Source organism: Callospermophilus lateralis, chromosome 1, assembly GCF_048772815.1.
Source record: "Callospermophilus lateralis isolate mCalLat2 chromosome 1, mCalLat2.hap1, whole genome shotgun sequence".
Classification (NCBI taxonomy): Eukaryota; Metazoa; Chordata; class Mammalia; order Rodentia; family Sciuridae; genus Callospermophilus; species Callospermophilus lateralis.
The window spans coordinates 195,766,437-195,787,497 of record NC_135305.1 but is presented as its reverse complement, the minus strand read 5'-3'; the positions used below and the strand labels follow the sequence as shown (position 1 = coordinate 195,787,497).

Below are 21,061 nucleotides of genomic sequence, written 5' to 3'. Positions count from 1 at the left end.
TCTTTTTTTTTTTTTTTTTTTTTTTTTACTTTTTCTTTTGGTATAACCTGAAGTGTTAGCTGCCTCCTGGCTGTTTCCTAAGGTCAGGACAGAGAGATATCATGACCTAGGTTTCAAAGGCAGTAGTGGGCTAGTCTGGAGCCCAGGTGTGGACATTTTTTCCTTTACCTCTTGTTACTTAAAAATTGTTTTGGACTGAACTCCTGCACTAGGCCCCACAGACCAGGCCAAACTAAAATGGAAATCCTGTTCCACATCAAAAATGGCTGGGGATGTGCTAAATGCCACTTCACCAAACTGAAAATTGAAGGAGAGAGATCCCAAAATAGACACATTTTTCCCCCACTGAAAACAGGAAGAAACCATCTCTGTTTTAAAACTTACAAAAACAAACCTAAAGTAAGTAACCTGTTGTTGCTCAATCTAGCTTTTTTCCTATTATTCTGTGTCCACCTTACAAAAGCCCACTGTTCACTTGCTATTTTATAGAATATTGTTGGCTGCCCCAATGCATGAATCAAACATAACCCCATGGGTCTATAACTAAATTTGTTGTAATTTTTGTCTCTGACACTCCCTAGTCACTGGCCAATTGAGGTTGTTTCTTTAACCGGGATCTCTTCTCTCTCAAGGGCAATGATAAAACTATTCTCAGAAAAAAACTTCTCCTTAATAGCAGACTATTTTTTTTCCTCCTTGGAAAAGAACAACCAGCCAAACCACCAAACCAATAGAGCCCAGAATTCAGGGGGAGCAAGTTCCGTTTCCTGCTTAAGGTAACAGACAAAACAGAGGAATGAATGGAATCACCTGCTCCTGGGTGAGACCCCAGGAAAGCCAAAGGGGAATGAGACCAACCCCAAAGAACAAAACATCCCAATTCCCCATATACACAAGTAAAAGCAAACCCTGAATAAGTGAGGAACAGGAACAGCAAAACAGGAAGTTATAAACAAAGCTCTCAATTCACCATTCTTCACGGAAGAATGCACAAAACACAGAGCCCATTCTTCAGGGTGAGATTCCATAATGCAAACCTGGGCAAATAACTCCTCTCCTTGGGGCGAATGACAAGGCTGACTTTACCTTAAGAGCTCCACAAAGTTCAACCGTGTCTGCATCATCAACCACAGTTATTCGGAAATTGGGGGTTTGCAGAAGTTCTTTGAAGAGAAGGCCATTCTCCATGATTTTGCTGCCTATTGAAAAGTTGGGGAAAAAAAAGAAATTAGGAACAATCTCTAATCTTCATCTTCACACCTGATAGTGGTTAAAACCCTGACTGTTATTATAAAAGTAACATGTTGATCACAAAACAATTTAGAAAATGCATAGGAGCAGAAATAGAAAATAGACATTCCGTAATTCCACAGCATCATTTACAATTTGACATACAACTTTAATTTATTGAATGTGAATAGAGTTTTTCTCAAAACTGGGTATGTAGCCGGGCATAGTGGCTCATGTCTGTAATCCCCAGTGGATCGGGAAGCTGAGGTAGGAGGATAGTGAGTTCAAAGCCAGCCTCAGCGAAAAAGTGAGGTGCTAAGCAACTCAGTAAAACCTGGTCTCTAAATAAAATACAAAATAGGACTGGGAATGTGGCTCAGTGGTTGAGTGCCCCTGAGCTCAATCCCCAGTACTGTCCCCCAATACTCCCCCCCCCAAAAAAATTGGGTTTGTAACATTTATGGGTTTTAAAATTTGTTTTCCCTGCTGGGTACGGTGACGCATGCCAGAGATTTGGGAGACTGAGGCAGGGGGATTGAAATTTGGAGGACAGTCTCAGCAACTTAGAGAAATCTTGTCTCACAATAAAAAGGGCTGGGGATGTAGCTCAGTGGTAAAGCACCCCTGGGTTCAATTCTTAGTATCAAATGAGGGTGCGTGCGTGTGTGCGCACATACACACATACAAATGCTTCCCCTAAATTTTGGAAGATGGGAATGCAGTCAAAGAGTACTTGTTTTTGTTCCTGCTATACTCTCTTCCTTTGGGATAGTTCCTGGTCTGTGCAGAAAGTTCAGTGGTTGTCATATACTTACCTTTATTTACTTGTTTTGGAGACCTATGAGTAAAAAGCAAAACAAAACTAAAATCTTACACCTAAAGCTTCATGCGAAACCTACTCTGGCTGATGGGGTGAAGGTGGGACTCACTAAACCCACCCTCCCCTGGGGCTCTGAAATCAGGGTCCTAAGACTTGCCAATCAAGTTCCAGTTCCCAAGTCAAGGACTCCACACAGTTGGCAGAAAGCATGTTGAGGACTAGGGCATTTGGTCTCTGCCTGCCTCGAGGCAGGAGCCCAGCAGTTCCCAAACTTGCTTGCACATTATAGTCACCTGGGGATCTTTAATAACTCCAGCGCCCAGGCCACATCTTAGGCCAATTAAATCACAATCTCTGGAGTGGAGCAGGCATCCATAATTTTTGAGGCTCCCTAGATCATTCCAACAGGAAGACAAGTTTGCAAACCTTTGATCTAGCCTCTTCTAGCTTCAGTTTCCTCGTGAGTAAAAATGCTTCGGCACTCTCAGGATGGTGGCGAAGAATCACATATGAAAACTGCTGTGGTTGTAAAACACTCAAAGATCACATAAGATGATTATGGAGTCAGCTGACTTGGCATGGTTATGATTATGCTCTTCTACACTGACAGACAGGGAAACAAAGGCCCAAAGGGGTTTACCAACTTGCCATGGTCACCCAGCTAGTAGGAGACAGCCTAAATTCTAACCCATACGCTGCTTTGGTTCCGGGGCCCAAGCTCCAACTCTATGCTATGCCACATCTGAGGTGTGGGAAGAGAGAAGATGAGCGATAAACAAACATCACAATCAGACCTCTACACCTCCAAGGCAGGAAAAAAAAAAAAAAAAAAGCAGGTGTCAAACAATTAAAATTACAGTCAGAAGGGATACAATGTAAAAATCATCCAGGGGAGGTGGAAAGAGAGAGGATGGGATGTAGATGAAATAAGACTGGCCAGGAATCAATCATTCTGAAGATGAGTGATGGGTACATTGGGTTCATGGTATTGTTCTTCCTACCTTTTTTTTTTTAATGTTCCATAATAAAACATTTAAAACGCCGACATCTAATAGATGGAAATCCATTTTCTATTCTACAGGCATTACTGTTATCGATTATTCAGTCAATTTTGCCTTTTTCATATATTGTCACTGTGCCAGTTTGAGCAAGCTGTCCTCTTCCTCTTTTTGGACAGTCCACCAGGCCTTCTAGATGATTCTGTACAACACTGTTTCATTATGTGGTTGGTAAACCAGCCCTGGCACCATAGCATATTACTTCCGTACCATGCCTCTCCACTACCTCACCATACACCTCTGCTCAATGGGAGGGATGCTCATGAGCACCACAGATGAGCCCTTCTCAAGTCACTTTCATCCAGCTGTCTGCAGCTGGAAGCCTGAGCTGTGGCTGAGAGCAACTCAGGAATGGGCAGAAAGAAGTGAGCTCTCTGTTTGCCATGCATATGGGCAGGGGCTGTGGGCTCCTCTGTGGCTATGGGTAAAGGTAAGAGATGGGCTTGACTTACGGCACCCTCACATTTTCTCAAATGTACATTTTAAAATTTATTTTTTTAATTATGAATAAGGAAGCACTAACTTTATTATTATTACCAGTCACATGTGGCAAGCAGGGACTCAGGCCACCTATACAGTTCAGGCAGTACCCAAGAGCCATGTGAGGGGTTGCCCTAAAATTGAACATAAACCAAAAGACAGGAAAATCCTCGGTCACACCAAGTTGTAGAGATCATCCACTGATTTAATAAAACTCCCTCCAAACCCTCATTTCTGCCTACGATTTCAGGTTTGTTTGCTGGGAAGTTCCTGTTTCCTGGATATTTCCTGGATATATTCCTGGGCCTGATACATAATAGGCTTTGAAAAACCTTTGGGAACGCGAAGTCTCAAATTGTAAGGTAAATCCCCAAGAGCAAAGGGAACTCTTACCACAAGGGGGCACCATCACTCACCATGACAGAACTAAAAGACACTCAAAATTGTGCCATTTATCTTCTTCCTGACAGAAGACACAGTGGGTCAAGATTTCTGAATCTACCATATTTAAAAATTAGCTGGCACCAAAGGTCATCAAGAAAGGATATCTGGAGAATCACAGTACAATTATCAGATACGTGGAAGTCACTGTTGATATGATACTACCTAATCCATATTCAAGTCTCACCAACCACTCTGTGCTTTTTCTTTTTTTTCTTTTGGTACCAGGAGTTGAACCTAGAGGCACTTAACCACTGAGCCACATCCCCCCTTTTTTATATTTATTTTGAGGCAGAATCTCGCTGAGTAGCTTTGGGCCTCACTTAATTGCTGGGGCTGGCTTTGAATGGATGATCCTCCTGCCTCAGCCTCCTGGGCTGCTGGGATTACAGGTGTGTGCCACCGTACCCAGTGCTGTCTTTTTATTTTTTTAATTTAAATATTTACTTTTTAGTTGTAGTTGGACACAATAGCTTTATTTTACTTATTTTTATGTGGTGCTGAGGATCAAACCCAGGGCCTCACACATACTAGGTGAAAGCTCTTCCGCTGAGCCACAACCCCAGCCCCACCAGTGCTATTTTTTACAGCAACCATCCCTCCCAGCTCAGGGTCCCACGCAGGATTCTGCACTGAAGCTAGTGGTTGTCATGGCTCTCTAGTGTCTTAATCTGGGACACTCCATTAGCTCTTCATTGTCTTTGATGACATTGACATTTTTAAAATTAATTAATTAATTTTAATTATGTATATATGACAGCAGAATGAATTTTAATTCATTGTACAAAATTGTACTAAACTTTTCATTTCTCTGGTTGTACATGATGTAGCATCACACCATATGTACAGTCATACATGTACCTCAAGTAATGATGTCCATCTCATTCCACCATCTTTCTTGCTCCCATGTCCCACCATCCCTCCCTTTTGCCCAACCAAAATTCCTCCATTATTCCCATCCCCACCCCCACCCCATTATAGATTAGCATCCACTTATCAGAAAGAGCATTCAGCCTTTGCTTAGCATGATATTCTCCATCCATTTACCTGCAACATTGACATTATTTTTATACCTTTATTTATTTATTTTCTGTGGTTCTGAGGATCAAACCCAGTGCCTCACACGTGCTAGGCAAGTGCTGTACCACTGAGCTACAGCCCTAGTCTCGACACTGACATTTTGAACAGGGTGGGCTGGTTGTTTTGTAACTCATCGCTTACTTTGGGCTTGTCTGACATTTCCTCATTTTAAAATCTAGGTTATATAAAGCAATTTTTAAAATATCACCTTCCTGTTCTACCTCACTTACAACGTTTTGCTTAGTTGAGCTCAGACTGATTGGTAACTGGGTCACTAGTGTCAGGCACAGTCTAACCCGCAGAGAAGACAGAAGCCTTAGGCAAATAAAAAACAAAGGCAAAGAGATGTGACTTCTGAGCATTTGTCTGTCTTGACAAACCAAAAGGCCTCATGTACCCAGCCAGAAACTTTCCTCCAGCTGACAGGGGGAACTGGGGAAGGTGAACATCCTGCCAAAATATGCAGGTGGACACAAGGTTTAAACCAGGGACTGTAAATTAAATTCCCAGGCTTATAGAAAAATCGAATAATCAGTCATTTCCAACCAACTGGGAAAGGTTTATTGGCAAATAGGATTGAGTTGGAACAGCCAGTTTTCTTTTTTTGGGGGAAAAAAGTAATTACATCATTTCACAGGCTATATTAAATTTGCAGATGGATAATAGAATTAACTACGAAAGAATAAACCATACATACATATACTAGTTAAGTATATGGATAGTGAATTATACTAGTAGGTACTAGTGTACAGGTATAAATAAATTATTTTCTGAAAGGATATTTAGAAACTGCTAAGTAATTCCCTTTGGGAAGAGGGCGTTTGATGGGAAATTAAAATCTTAGTTCTTATTTTCCACTTTCTCATACTGTTTGAATTTTTCTTTTTTTTTTTTAACCTGTGTCTATATACCTACACAGGTGAATAGGCCATTCTTGGCTTCTTCTGTTGGGGTTTAGAAAATGATACCCCCAAACTAAGCCATTTTGGACTTAAAAGTTAAGGGACCTGGGGACCAATGACACAGGGAAGGGCTTCCCTATAATTCCCTCATCTATCCAAAGACAGGATCTGCCAAAGAGGAACACAGTTGCTTTCAAATCTCCTTACTGAAATGCCATTAACCACGGAAGATTAAGCTTAAATCACAGAGGAGGAGACAGAAAATCAAACTCTACACCCATAGCCCAGGGGAACTTTATCCCAGGCCTCTGTTGGTTCTCTGGGCTCAGTCTCTCCCCTAAAAAATCACCTACTCCCCCTTTAAAATTGGCACACCACCCCCCTCCCCTACAAAGAGGGTATTTAAGCCTCAACCATCTGGCCCTTCTTTTGAGTTTTATATTTTGTATGTGCTGTTCAATGCATCCACATCCTTTTTCTTATGTTAATTTATTGCCAGTATGTTTCAGCAGACTAGATTAGCAAACCTTCAGAGGGAAAGTTTCAATTTCCCTGTACTTCTTCATCTGTTCAGCTACCTCTGCTCTTCAAAAAATGTTGCTCAAAAAACTTTTAAATATCCAAATGTGAAATTATTGATGAAATATGATGTGGCTATGAAGATGTATATTAACAGGCTTTAAAAACTGTATATTAAGTGAATAAAGCAATTATAAAACAGTACATGACTTAACGATAAACATAATAGTTTGCATGAGTAGAAAAATAGAAGTATAATTTTCATATACCAAATGAAAGTTAAACAAAATAAAGAATGGTTTTCTTTCGATTACCTCTATTTTTCCTAATGATACAGTGAAGTACCTATATTTTAAAAAATAAAGGCGCCCAGAGGCAGTGGTGCACGCCTGTAATACCAGCAGCTCGGGAGGCTGAGGCAGGAGGATCAAGAGTTCAAAGCCAGCCTCAGTAAAATCAAGGTGCTAAGCAACTCAGTGAGACCCTGTCTCTAAATAAAATACAAAATAGGGCTGGGGATGTGGCTCAGTGGTCGAGTGCCCCTGAGTTCAATCCCTAGTACTCCCACCATTCCCACCAAAAAATAAAAGAGAAAATGCCATGAAACTCTAATTGCCCTACCTATGAACACATGTGAGAATCTAAAGCTACACTTTCTCAATGCCCCATCTCATTCAAGAGAGCCCAGCATCTCTCTCACGGGCTTCCTTTTCTCATGAATCACATTACTAGTGCATCTGACAAGGGTAGAAACAAGTTCTGTGGTGGTAGGTAAAACTTGAACCTTTATAAGCAAAGCTTCTAAAAATACAATAATATTACTGTTCCAACAATGAATCCTTTAATATGGCCCACAGGTGCATGAGATCCCTCAAAGCCCTCTCTAAAGGAAATGAGAACTTTCACACCAGAGTGTGAAAATAATGTCTCCACTTCCTAATGTGTAAGAACAGAAAAAGGTCACTATTTCAGGACATAGGAGACCGAAATTTGAGCCTGGGTTCTATACTAGCATGTGACCTGGGGGCAGGTTAACCTATTCTCTGAGACTTGGCTTATTCACCTGGAAATGAGGACCATTCCCAATTTGTCATTGTTGTTACTCTTACTGGAATCAGCAAGGACACAGATACTAGCATTTGTGGGCAAAGAAACAACTGGGTTTCAAAGGCCCAAGAGATCTCCACATGATGGTAGCCATCTGCTTCTTGGTACCAATAATCTTGCATTTTTGCGTCTAAACTTTGGGGTCATATGGCCTGACATACATTCTGGAGATTGTTGAAAGACTTCCGTTCCACAGAATGTCTTCCTTCCATAAAACCCCCTCCACTGAATGTCCAGTATAGGGATACAGAGGGGCAGAGAAGAGTCCACTATAGAAAACACCAGACGTGGAAATGGACATGCTCAAGCACCAAATGCCTGGCTCCTGGGGCCCTTCCTCAGGCAGCCCTTACCGATGGTGGTCTCACAGAACTTCTCCGCAGCCACCTCGCTGGCAATGTTGGCACCCATCAGCACACTGATGTCAATGCCCATCTTCTCCCGGATGATGTCAGAAATGAGTTTCAGTCCCTCGGGGCCCTCGTCTATGCCCTACGAGGATGTCAAGAAGTTAGCAGGGGAACCACCAAATCAAAGAGGCTTGAGTCATTGCTTTATAAGTCATCTGGATTCAGATTGCCAATGGTGTATGCACGACTTGAAAAATCTCTCTTAATTACATGAGAAAATGTACCGACTGCATACATACTGCTTAAAGAATAGTAAGCTGAAGGGAGTTACACGAACCTGTCTCCACCACTCAGGTTAAGAAATAGAACATGATCGACTCCAAGCACCACAAAAAAAAAAAAAAAAAAAAAAAACAAACAAAGAATAGAATAGAACATGACCAAAAATCCCAGAAGTCCCCTGTGTCTCTGCCTTCACCCTCCCCTCCCCTAGACTGAACCACCACCCTGATGCTGTAGGCACTGCCCTTGCTTCTCCTCATCATTTTGTCACACATAACTGCCCTGAGCAATTTTATGCCCTTATGCCTCTTTTCGAAAGTCTATAAATGGAATTGCAAGGTTCATCTGGGATCCGCTGTTTTGTGCTACATTCTTATTTTAGAGATTTACCCAGGTGGCTACATGAAGGTTCTGGTTTACTTCTGTTCCCTGTTACATAGTATTCCAAAATGAATAGCTCACAATTCATTTATCCACTCTATTGCTGACTGACATGTGGGCTATTCCAGTTTACTTTCACAAACATTCACCTATGAACATTCTGGTACAGTCGCTTTAGGGAGTTCATGACTTTTTTTTAATGTCCTGGACTCCACCTCTAGTGGTGTGGTGAAATTTACAAGCTCATCTTTAAAATTTCCCATGCATAAAAACAAAATATATAAGATTACCTAGGGAGCCAATTATATTAAGATAGTTATCAAAAAATTTTTTGTGAAACTCCAAATTTGTGATCAAGTAATATATGCACTGTTTTATAACCATACTTAGAAAAAGATGTCAGGACAGATCTAATAATTATTATTATAATTTCCAAGAAGCAACAAGCATAAATAACATCTTGAGAGATTTGAAACTGTTGTAAAGTGATGTGAAAATCCCTTCAACAGACAACAGGGTCATAGGTCCTGCGAACATATTGTTATTGAAACACTGGCTGTGTTTCTAAATGTCCATTGCAGTTAGAGGTTAAAGTGAATAAAAATACAAGGTTTTCTTTCCACCATTAAATGCATGAAGCTCTGAGGGTGGTTTGAGAACTTCTGGTTAAAAAACAACAAAAAAAGCCTTCTTTAGGACATATACCCAGGAATGGTATTTCCCATTCAATTCAATTTCCCAGCTAATGCAAAGTGGTGACTCCCAGATGCAGGCTGAGCCCCAGAGTGGGCTACAGGTTGACAGTAGGGCTCCTCAGGGCAGCCATCCTCATGTCACTCCGCTGCTCACCTGCTACCATAGGAAAGCAGCCTTGCACTTGAAGTTGGCCTAAACTAGGCTTCCTAGGTATGCTTTATTTTTTAAAAAATCACCTTTTTAGGCATCTTTTAAAATGCAAACAAAAAAACTAAAAACTGCCACCACCCTCCCTCCAGCCCCACATCTCAAGCACATCAAAGAGGGAAAGGGACCTCTCGGGAACCAATGTCTAGCCGTGAGTTTCCTGCCCGGTGTGCTCACCAGTTACCTTGATGAGGGTGATCCCCAGTGCTTTCTTGGGTACTCTGCCAGTGATCTCATCGCAGATTTTGTGAATGAACTGGTGGGGGATGACAAACACCAGCAGGTCTGCATCCTGCACGGCCTCGCTGAGATTGGAGACGGCAACCTGCAGCCATGAGGAGGAACAGTTACTCTTCTGCCTACCCAGGAAGCTTTCTTTCCCTCTTCCTTTAGCAGATATGGAGGACTGAGACATTGCCTTTCTTTCTAGGAAAAGTGCCCCTAAATTTCCTTTTAAAAGTTGCTCATCGCATTTTATTTATTTATTTATTTAGATATTGGGAATTGTATTCATGGATGCTATACCACCAAGTTACACCCCCAGCCCTCTTTTTATTTTTGAGACTAGGTCTTGCAAAGTTTCCTAGGCTGGCTTTGAACTTGTGATTCTCCTGCCTCAGTCTCCCGAGTCACTGGGATTACAGGCACTTGCCTAGCTGCTGCTTACATTTTAATGTGAAAGTTTGGTAAATTTGGCCCCTCCCTCACTCCAGGGAGGGTCCTAAACCGTGGTCAAGCCAGTCAAACAGAGGTAACAAGAAGCCAGCAGATGCTTGCTGGGGCTGGTGGGGAACAGCTGCTTCCTTCCTCTTCTGAGCTGGCTAAGGGTCTTTTCCTGGAATAGTGTGGGATGCTGGTGTGAAGACTGGAATGAAAGCAATCATTTTAGAAATAGGAGAACCCAGGCCAAGAGGCTCCCAGGGGGATGAAGGCAACTCTGTGGAAGGCAGAGGAGAAAACAGGGCCTCACTGGAATTTTTTAAGCCAATGCACCTGAAAACAGCCCTACCTGGATTTTTTTAGCTGCAAGAACCCAAACATTCTATCTTAGCTTAAGCTGGTTTGAACAGCAACATAAAGGATCATTGCCCACAGAGCTCATTACAGCCCAAGGCTTAGCACTTTAAGCTTTCCTGGCTTGCTCACATGCAGGGAAGGCCTTTCTTCTTCAAAGGTGTTGTCCAGACTGGTAATTTAGGCTGGGCAGCCACAAGTGACCAGGACTGATTACCAATACTGGGGTTCAGAAAATGATCCCCACCAAGTGAAGGTCTTAGAAGCAGCCTCAAAAGCAAAGTTTCCCCCTGATCTTTTCCTTTGTATCCCACCCTTCATCTCACCACCCATCTCCAGGCAAGCCAAGAAAACTAGAATTTCTTTTCACCCAGATTACCTAGTGTGAACTGGCACCCCAGGAGACTGAGGCTAGAGGAGGATCTCTGGAGCCCAGGAGTTCACAGTCAGCCTGGGCAATATGGTGAGACCCTGTCTCTTAAAAACAAAACAAAACAACAACAACAACAAACCTCTTCCCCAAAGCCAGCCAAAGAAACCAGAATCCCTTTTCACCAAAGTCATTCATAAGACCTTAAAAATACTACTCTAGCTCCCCGCTCCTTGCTGGACAGGAAGAAATTCTTTGACTTACCTTATGACAGTAGGTCATAAGACCCAGTACCAGAAAGGAAGGAATGCTACACAGAGGCCAAGAAGAATTGGAATAGACAGGTCTGGCTGGATCTCATGCTCTGCCATTATTAGATTGCACCCCCCTTTTTTGGCCCAATCTTCCCCACCACCCAGGACTGGAGAACAAACCCAGGGGCACTCAACCACTTTTATTTTGAGGCAGGGTTTTGCTAAGTTGACCAAGCTGGCCTTAAATTTGTGATCCTCCTGCCTCAGCCTCCTAAGTAGCTAGGATTACAGGTTGCACCCTGATACCCAGCTCCTATCATATGGACATGACTGTCCATGCTTTACTGAACTTAAGATTGAGAATGCATAGTTTACCCATGGCACTTCTGGTCTTCAATCTGAAAGGTCTGTGTCATATAAAATGATACAGAATAAATTTGTTACGCTTTTCTCTTATTAGCCTGTCTAATGTTAAAGAGGTGTCAGCCATGACTCTCCATGGTGAGCAGGAAAAGGGTCACCTCTCTTCCTGTCCCTACGGCAGCAATCCATCTGCTTTTATCAGTTCTTTTGGACCTGGAGTTTCTACTCCTACCACAAAGTCCTCAAAGGCAAAGCTCATGCCCTTGCCTGTACCCGCTCCACAGCCTCTGCCATGAGTCTGATTCCTCATTTCCCCTTGAGTTACTACCCTTGGTTAGGTGGAGGTTTATGCTCCCTACTCTGGCTTCTCATATGGAACCACCTGATGGTCTGAATTTCAATTAAACATTCCTACTTCTCTGGACCTACCGTTTCTTTAACTTCCCATCCTCCTCTAACACACACACACAATCCTCCCTTTTCTCCTTTTAGGGGTATTTTCAACATGACAAAATGGGAAAGCCCCCATCAAAGAGAAAGGAGGTAGAAGTTCTGAGTCACATGCCTGCAATCGACCAGCTGTGTAACCTCTGGCAATAACTTAGCTCCACTGACCTTGCTTACTTCCTATGTAAAATAGGGATAGGAATTCCCTTTGCCACCTACTGCCAGCTACTTCAAAACAGGTTATATAAATGACAGTGTTTTAAAACTACAAAGACCTGAACTAACAAAAGGGATCCTTTAGGCTGGGCATGGTGGTGCACACCTGCAATCCCAGCAACTTGGGAGGGAGGCTAAGGCAGTGGGATTGCAAGTTCAAGACCAGCCTCAGCATCTTAGTGAGACCCTGTCTCAAAATAAAAAAAATGTAAAAAGAGCTGGAGAGCTGGCTCAGTAGTAGAGTGCCTCTGGGTTCAATCCCTCGTATTACAAAAAAGAAAGAAAGAGAGAGAGAGAGAGAGAGAGATCATTGATCAGAAAAATGTGCTTGCCTCCTATAAATCTGCAACTTTTAAGAACTCGGCCTGTTCCCATACCCCTTGTTCAAAAATTTTCTCAAGGAAGCTGCCAGCGATCAGGATTTCCTCTTTTATTTCCCTCTTAAATAAATCAAATATGAACCTGCAGGAGGAAGAACCTTCAGGACAATACAGCTGGGGCTCAGCAGCATGTGAAGATGTCCTTCTGTTCCCCTTCTTGGGACACTTGGGGTTGAACCTACAGAAGCCATAAGCAACTCAACACAAGCTGCGTTTGTGTGGCCTGCCCGGCACACTCACACAACACTATTGTTCTCCTCACAGCCTCACAACCAGCGCTCTTCAGCTAACAAAGTAGTTTGAATCTCATCTTTCAGAATAAAATCTATTACTAAGCCTGCCTCCTGCCTCCTGCTCTGAACATCCTCAAGCTGCTGCTTAGAAAAGTGACTGAGTTTGTGAGCCTCCTGCCAAAAATTTTTCTAAGGAGGTCCATTGTTAAAGACCCTGAAATATATTTGGAGAGACAACCCAGAACCACAGAGCTTGCCTGTCAGTGGCAAGTAGGACAAATACATCAGAACAAAGGCATCAGAGCATCAGAGCTGGTTGTTTAACGCCCGGATTTTCAGGAGTCCAGTGCTCCCCATACAAGATATTAAAAACACAACTATGGGGCTGGGGCTGAGGCTCAGTGGTAGAGCGCTTGCCTTGCATGTGTGAGGCACTGGGTTTGATCCTCAGCATCACATAAAAATAAAGAAAGATATTGTATGTCCATCTACAACTAGAAAAATATGTTTAAAAAACCAAAAAACTATGAACAAAAATCACCGAAAACAAGCTGGGCACAGTGGTACACACCTATAATCCCAACACTTGGGAGGCTGATGCAGGAGGATCATGAGTTCAAGGGCAGCCTCAGCAACTAAGCCAGGTCCTAAGCAACTTTGTAAGACCCTGTCTCAAAATAAAAAATAAAAAGGGCTGGGGGAATGTAGCTCAGTGGTAAAGCAACCCTGAGTTCAATCCTGGGTATTAAAAAAGAAAAAAAAAAAAAGGGCTGGGTGTAATAAAATGCCCCTTGGTTCAATCTCTAGTTTAAAAAAATAATAATAATGGAAAACAAACTGATAAAGTCTGTGCGGACAAGTCTGACATTTTTTTTATATCCTCTGGAGGAGTTACACTGTGCTTTGTGTGCTCAATAAGCTCCTACGCATTGTCAACATGTTATGTGCAGCTACCAGAGCCATACCCACTTCTTATCCTAGCAGATGAACCTTCTGACCCTCCCTTGATGCTATTTTATGGACTTGAAGCAAACTGAGATTAAAAGCATCTCCATTCATTTATAACTATAAACAGATACACTAGATCAAATTGTGGGGATGGGGGGCAGGGGAGTATACGTAGGAAAATAAGAACTATTTGCAATCCCAGAAACTAGAAATAATCACCATCAATATTTTGGTACATTTCTGTCCAGGGCTTTCTGAACCTATGGAAATATCTGCCAATGGTTGGGTGCCATGGCACATCCTGTAATCCCAGCGGCTCCAGAGGCTAAGACAGGAGGATCGCAAGTTCAAAGCCAGCCTCCGTAATGGTGAGGTGTTAAGTAATTTATTGAGACTCTGTCTCTAAATAAAATACAAAAAAGGGCTGAGATGTGGCTCAGTGGTTAAGTGCCCCTGAGCGCAATCCCCAGTCGTCCCCCCCCCTCAACCAAAGAAAGAAAGAAATATCTGAAAATGTAGAAGTGAAGTGATAGCCTTACATATTTTTAAATATAGTATTATGAGATGTCTGCTATCATTCAAATGAACATTTTTCCCCCAAATCCATGAACCTTCTCATATCAGTATGATCGTAATGATAATAATGATAATCCAAAGAAGAGATACCAACACTGTCATCATTTTTATCTGATCTCTTAGAACCATTAAAATTATTTCGAGCTCAAGTCTGTATGAATCTACCTGCAGACACAGTTTTGATAACTAACAAAAGTGATACAGTTAAGATAGTCTGACTGCTGTGGACTAGGTGGCCCGGATCTGTCACCAGTTTGCTGACTGGACACAAGAACAAACTCACCCACATCCTCTGGGAAACAGGTATTCAGATTAAACACAGTGCTGTGAGTCAAACATAGCAGAGTAGTGCCTGGGGCATGGCAGAGGCTCAAAATACTGTCATTTCCTTCTGTTCTCCTAACCTCACTTTCAGCTAGACCCCAGGTAAAATTCGTGTCCTCAGCTCTACATGCAGAAAATTGATTCTTGGGCGCAGGCAACCTCATCTGATGATTTTTATAAAAACATGCCACTATTGGTAAGTGGGGCTGGTTCTGGAAAAACAGTTATAAGCCACCTGGATTCCACAGTACTACATCAATAATGCCAACTTGTTATGTATACCTCTGGTTCTCAACATACGACCCCTAGACCATCTGGAACTCTGATTTACAAATTCACGGGTCTGACACCCAGTGGACCAGAAACTCTAGGAATGGGCTTGGGAAACCCTGTTAAGCTATCCAGGTGATTCTGATGAACACTAAAATTTGAATAACACCACTAAGGACTGCAATTCTAATGAAAATAAAATAAAAAAGTTAAACCCAGGGAGGAAAACAGTTAACACCATGCCTTTCCACTGAACTAATACTCCAATTCTCAGAAGCTTTCCAGTTAAAATTAACAGATATTATGCCAACTCCATGACCCATAAATAAATGGTCATTTAAAAAAAAGGGGGGTCTTGGACTGGGTTTGTGGCTCAGTGGCAGAGCACTTGCCTCACACATGTGAGGCACTGGGTTCCATCCTCAGCACCACATACAAACAAAATAAAGATATTGTGTCCACATATGACTAAAAAAAAATTAAAAATAAAAAAGGTCTTAGAATAACAATTTCCCTAGACCACAGCAGTCAGACTATCTTAACTGTGTCACTTTTGTTAGTTATCAAAACTGTGTCTGCAGGTAGATTCATACAGACTTGAGCTCGAAATAATTTTAATGGTTCTAAGAGATCAGATAAAAATGATGACAGTGTTGGTATCTCTTCTTTGGATTATCATGGGAAATATCATTATCATCCACCTAAAACATCAAAACAAAACTCTTCATCCTGGTTTGTACTTCTTCACCATTTCTACTATGCCTGGCATTTAGTCAGATGACAAATAATGCTAGGACTATTCTAGGTGCTAAGGAAACATCAGTGAATGTGAACCTTTGCAAGAAAGTGTGAACAGGACAGAAAAAAAGTGTCAGTTGGACTTTAAAATTAAAAACTTTCGTGCTTCAAAGGATACCATCAAGCAAGTGAAAAGACAGCTCACAGAAGAGAAAAAGTACTGTGAATCATATCTAAAAAGGGACTTTATACCTAGAATATATGAAGATGACTTACAACTCAATAATAAGAAGCAATGCATGTTAAGCCAGGCATGCTGGTGTATGCCTGTAATCCTAGCTGTTTAGGAGGCTGAGGCAGGAGGATTGCAAGTTCAAAGCCAGCCTCAGCAACTTAGCAAGACCTTGTCACAAAATAAAAACTAAAAAGGGATGGAGATATAGCTCAGTGGTTAGGCACCCCTGGGTTCCATTCCTGGCTAAAAAAAACCAAAAAAGACAATCCAATTTTATTAAAGGGCAAAGGATATGAATCTACACTGCTCTAAAGGTACACCAACAGTCAATAAGCACATGGAAAGATGCTCAATACTGTCAGCCGTCAGGTAAATGAAAACCAAAACTATTAATGAGAAACCATGTTACACCCACCAGGATAGCTAGGATTAAAAGGCCAGATAATAACACATGCTGGCGAGGATGTACAGAAACAAAAACTCTTGTATATCACTGTGGTCATATAAAATGGTGGTGTTACTTGGTAAAACCATCTGGCAGTTTCTTAGAAAATTAAAGGCAGCCAGGCACAGTGGCGCACACCTGTAATCCTGATCGCTCAGGAGACTGAGGCAGGAGGATCGAAAGTTCAAAGCCAGCCTTAGCAATGGCAAGGCACTTTTAGCAATTCAGCGAGACCCTGTCTCTAAATAAAATACAAAAATAGGGCTGGGGATGTGGCTCACTGGTTGAGAGGCCCTGAGTTCCAATACCTGGGACTAAAAAAAAAAAAAAAAAAAAAAAAAAGCTAAACACAGAACAGCTATATGACCCCAAAACTCCTATGTATATGCTCAAAATAACTGAAAACATATGTTCCCACAAAATATTGTACATAAAGGTTCACAACAGCATATTCATATTATTCATAAAAGCCAATAACTGGAAACTACCCGAAGGTCTGTCAACTAATGAATAGATAAACAAAATATGGTACTGTCATGGTTTGAGTGCTTGTCCCCCAGAATGCATGTGCTGGAAGCTGGACTCCCAGTGCACTGGTGTTGGGAGTGAGGCCTAGTGAGAGGTACCGGGGCCACGGGGACAGAGCCCTGACAAACAGATTAATATTGTTACCATGGGAGTGGGTTAGTTCCTGCAAAAGAGGGTGGCTCTACAGTGAGTCTGCCCTCATGCTCTGTCTCACACACTCACTGGTCCTTTCACCTTCTGCCATGTTATGACACAGAGTGAAGACCCTCACCAGATGCTGCCCTTGGACTTCCCAGAACCAAGAGCTGAAAAACTTCTTTCCTTTATAAATTGTCTTGTCTGCAGTATTCTGTTATAACAATCCAAAATGGAACTAAGACACCTACCATAGGACAGTATTCACACCTAAAAAAGGAATCAAGTACTGAGTGACAACATGCCACAGCACAGGTGAACCTTGAAAACAGGCCAAGTGAAAGAAGCCAGTCACAGAAGGCCACATATTGCATAAGGTCATTGACAGGAAATGTGAAGACTAAGCAAATAAGGCTGGGGGGATGTAGCTCAGTGGTAGAGCGCTGGCTTAGCATGTGTGAGCTCTAGGTTCAATTCCCAGCATTGCCCCCTCCAAAAAAAAAATCTCTAGTGATAGAAAGTAGATTAGCAGTTGCCCGGGGCTGGGGAGCCACAGGAGTCCATTGGAGGTGACTACTAAAAGGTACAGGTCTCTTTTCAGTGTGATGAAAATGTTTAAAAAATTGACTATGTCAATGGTTGCTCAACAATGTGAATATACTAGAGACCACTGAACTGTATGGCCTGTGGATTGCATCTCAGCAGAGCAGTTAAAAAAAAAAAAGCTGGCAAAGCTTAGAAGACAAAGATGAGAGGCAATGACTACTATATTTCATAAAGGACACTGTAATCATAAATCCTGGTGTCACACTGAGGCGGCTGAAGCCAGAGCATGATGGCAGAAGAGCCCCATACTTGGATGAGCTCTAAACACAGGCTGTGGATGGAGAGCTATAAAACAGATCAACAATTTGTGTCGTGCTGTCACTACAGGAAGTAAGCATGCTCTCCATTCAGGTCCAAGGGGAAATCACACACTCGGAGCGGCCCAGCTTCCAGGGAGCAGGCGATGCCATGGTGAAGTCACTGTTAGAGAAGATTCCTATGGGGGACAGGGTCACATTATGAAAGTAGACCTGGGGAAGGGTGAGGTGGGCAGCCACCTGGGGCTCCAAGCTAAAAAGACTCACAATCTCAAGCAAGCTCATTAACTGGCAGACATCATAAATAGCAACCCTGTGTTGATGGAAACGCATGTCTCATTCATCCTTCAATTTGCAAGACCAAAAAAAAAAGGTTAAAAACAAGCCTTTTGGGGAGTAATGGACTGTGCATTCCCTATGACCCTGGGATTTTGCAACTAGGCATGTTCAGGTAGTTCCCAGGAGCACTGTCCACTGTTCCCAAGGGCACTACAGTGAAAAGTCAGAAACTACACCAGTGTCCACTCCAGAGAACACGTACACTCATTTCCATGAGCCTGCAAGGCTCTGGACATTGGTAGGATCCTGGGAGTAGACTTTTCCTCCTTTCTCTCCTCCCTCTGTCCACACCTAGGGACCTGGGGCAGCTGGAGTCAGTGGTGTGGGACCAGCATGTCTGTAGTAATGGTGGCCTTGCCTCCTCTGTGTAGTCTCCTCCCTCCGTTCTTCCTATTCACGGCACAGGCTCTAGCTTCGCAGAGTCACTTGGCAGATTCACCTTCCCCAACACCCCTTGAGCATCAAGTGAAGGAAGAGCACTAGGCCAGGCACTGTGGCTACCCAGAGAGTTAGACCCAGAAAGTCAGCGGGGGCAGGTGGAGGTAGACAGGCAGTGTAGATGGACTGGCACAAAGCAGGGCGGGGGAACATAACCTAAGGCACATGCACTGCAGAAGGGCAGGAGCAATTGACAAACGTGAGAAAAGGGGAGGTCAAGAGAATTTCCAATTTCTCATTCATCCCAGGATGGATTAGTGAGAACCCTGATGCCTTCAGTTGCTGCAGCTTTTATTCTTTCCATCAGAGGTTGAATTTCCCAATTCACAGTCCTTCCTCCCTGCATCTGCAAGGAAATGCTAGTTCACCCTAGTTCAGTGACAGAGGGGAGAGTTGTCATTGCCTAGAAGATCAGCAGGCTCAGCAGTGAGTCCTCTGGGAAGCAGATCCAAAGCTGGCCCTGGCTCACAACCTCGGGCAAGTTCATCTGCCCAAGTCTTGGTTTCCTCGCCTCCACAACCGTAATCATCAGCACAACAGGAATAAAGTAACAGCACCCACCAAAGAGGGCCCTTAAGAAGATTAAACAAGACAGTCTATGCTCAGCACAGCGGTTGACACCAACCAACACTATATAGTTAGAAGCCAAATAAAAATCTTCAGTAAGCTAGGCCTGGGCACCTCCAACTCCCCGACACTTATTAGTTTACAAATCGGTCTCCCTGCTCAATTCCTTAAGGAGAGCAATGTCATCCTTTTCCCCTTTCTGGGACCACACTCAACCCTGCTCTGCATGCACAGGACATGTTCATGAAGGACTGTGAAGACACAGCAAAGGGGACTTCATTAACCTAAGTCATAGGAATCAGGCAGCCACTGCTGTCTGGTTTTCAGGAAGCTGCTGAGGGGTGAATCTGGCCACAGAAGTTCATAAACTCCCTCCAGCAGGCAGCAGGGTGGGCACCCTCCTTTCCACTCCCCATGTTCATTTTTTGCTTCCCCTGCAAACCAACGGAATAAGGACAGGAAATAACCTGTACTTTTCTCTTCCAGACCTAATAAGCTTGAATTTTAAGCTACCAACCTTACACTTTCCCATTTGCTTCTATCTTCATCTGTAATTTGGGCCTCGACCCTGGTTTTAATTAGATGCCCCGGCAAGCTGAGCAAAATCACATGCACTTAGGGAGGGGACATCAAGAGCTATAGGAGACACCCACAGCCACAGGAAAGGCTGTGACTCCAGCTCTGATGTGACCGTACTTTGAACACCAAGGAAAAAGTTTATTATGGACTGCACTATGGAACCCTGCAAACTCATGTTGACATCCCCCCCCCCAACCCGGTACCTCAGAATGGGCCTGGAAACAGTGTCTTTAAGGAGGTAATGGACTCCAAATGTTGTCCATATGGTAAGCCATAATCTAATAGGACTGCTGTCTTCATAGGAAGAGGCAGTCATGACATGGAGAGTCGGAGAAGACAGCCATCTATAAGGAGACACCTAGGAAAGAACCAACCCTGCCCACACTGTGATCTCAGATTTCAAACTGCCAGTATTGTAAGAAAATAAATTTCAGCCAGGTGTGGTGGTGCCTGCCTGTAATCCCAGTGGCTCAGGAGGCTGAGGCAAGAGGATTACAAGTTTAAAGCCAGTCTCAGCAAATTAGTGAGGCCCTAAGCAATTTAGTGAGAACCTGTCTCTAAATAAAATATTTAAAAAGGGCTGGGGATGTGGCTCAATAGTTAAGTGCCCCTGGGTTCAACCCCTAGTACCTAAATAAAAAAATAAAATTAGCAGGTTGTGGTGGTGCACACCTGTAATCCCAGAGGCTCAGGAGGTTAAGACAGGAGGATCACGAGTTCAAATCCAGCCTCAGCAACAGTGAATGATTAAGCAACTCTGTAAGACCCTGTCTCTAAATAAAATAGAAAACAGGGATGGGGATGTCTCTCAGTAGCTGAGTGCATCCCAAAAATTTAAAATTAATTAGTTAATTAATTTTAGTCGGTGGCACTTGGTTATGGCAGCCAGAGAAAAGTAATACAAAACCCATTTTCAGAGTCAAGAAAACCAATACTAACTAAGTCATTGGTAGTAGAACACAACGGGAAAATGGGAAGTAGCTTTCCCACATCTAGGTCCGGAGTGCCACTCAGTCGGACAGAACCTGCAGAATCAACCAAATGTACTTTTCACCCCAAGGTCTTACCACATTTTCTGGCAGCTTGTGTCCAGGGAGATATTTGACATTTTCATGGTCATTATTTATGATGTCTGTCAGTTTTCTCCCATTGACTGTTTCCTCAAAGACCCACATCTTGACTGTGGAGGCAAACTTCTGTAGTTTCTTGACATTATTACCAATTATTTTTGCAACAGCTGAACCCC

General features: G+C 42.9%; 1 protein-coding gene across 1 annotated transcript in view; it reads right to left on the bottom strand.

Annotated features, from left to right (window-relative positions):
- Positions 1 to 21,061, bottom strand: part of Gpd1l (glycerol-3-phosphate dehydrogenase 1 like) — a 53,126-nt gene that overhangs the window by 13,620 nt on the left and 18,445 nt on the right. Inside the window, exons 2-5 of the mRNA XM_076843158.1 lie at positions 20,883 to 21,060; positions 9,738 to 9,878; positions 7,991 to 8,129; positions 1,087 to 1,199 (exon numbers count right to left, since the gene is read on the bottom strand). Of these exons, the coding sequence (XP_076699273.1) occupies positions 1,087 to 1,199; positions 7,991 to 8,129; positions 9,738 to 9,878; positions 20,883 to 21,060 (571 nt within the window). The remainder of the gene's footprint in view (positions 1 to 1,086; positions 1,200 to 7,990; positions 8,130 to 9,737; positions 9,879 to 20,882; position 21,061) is intronic.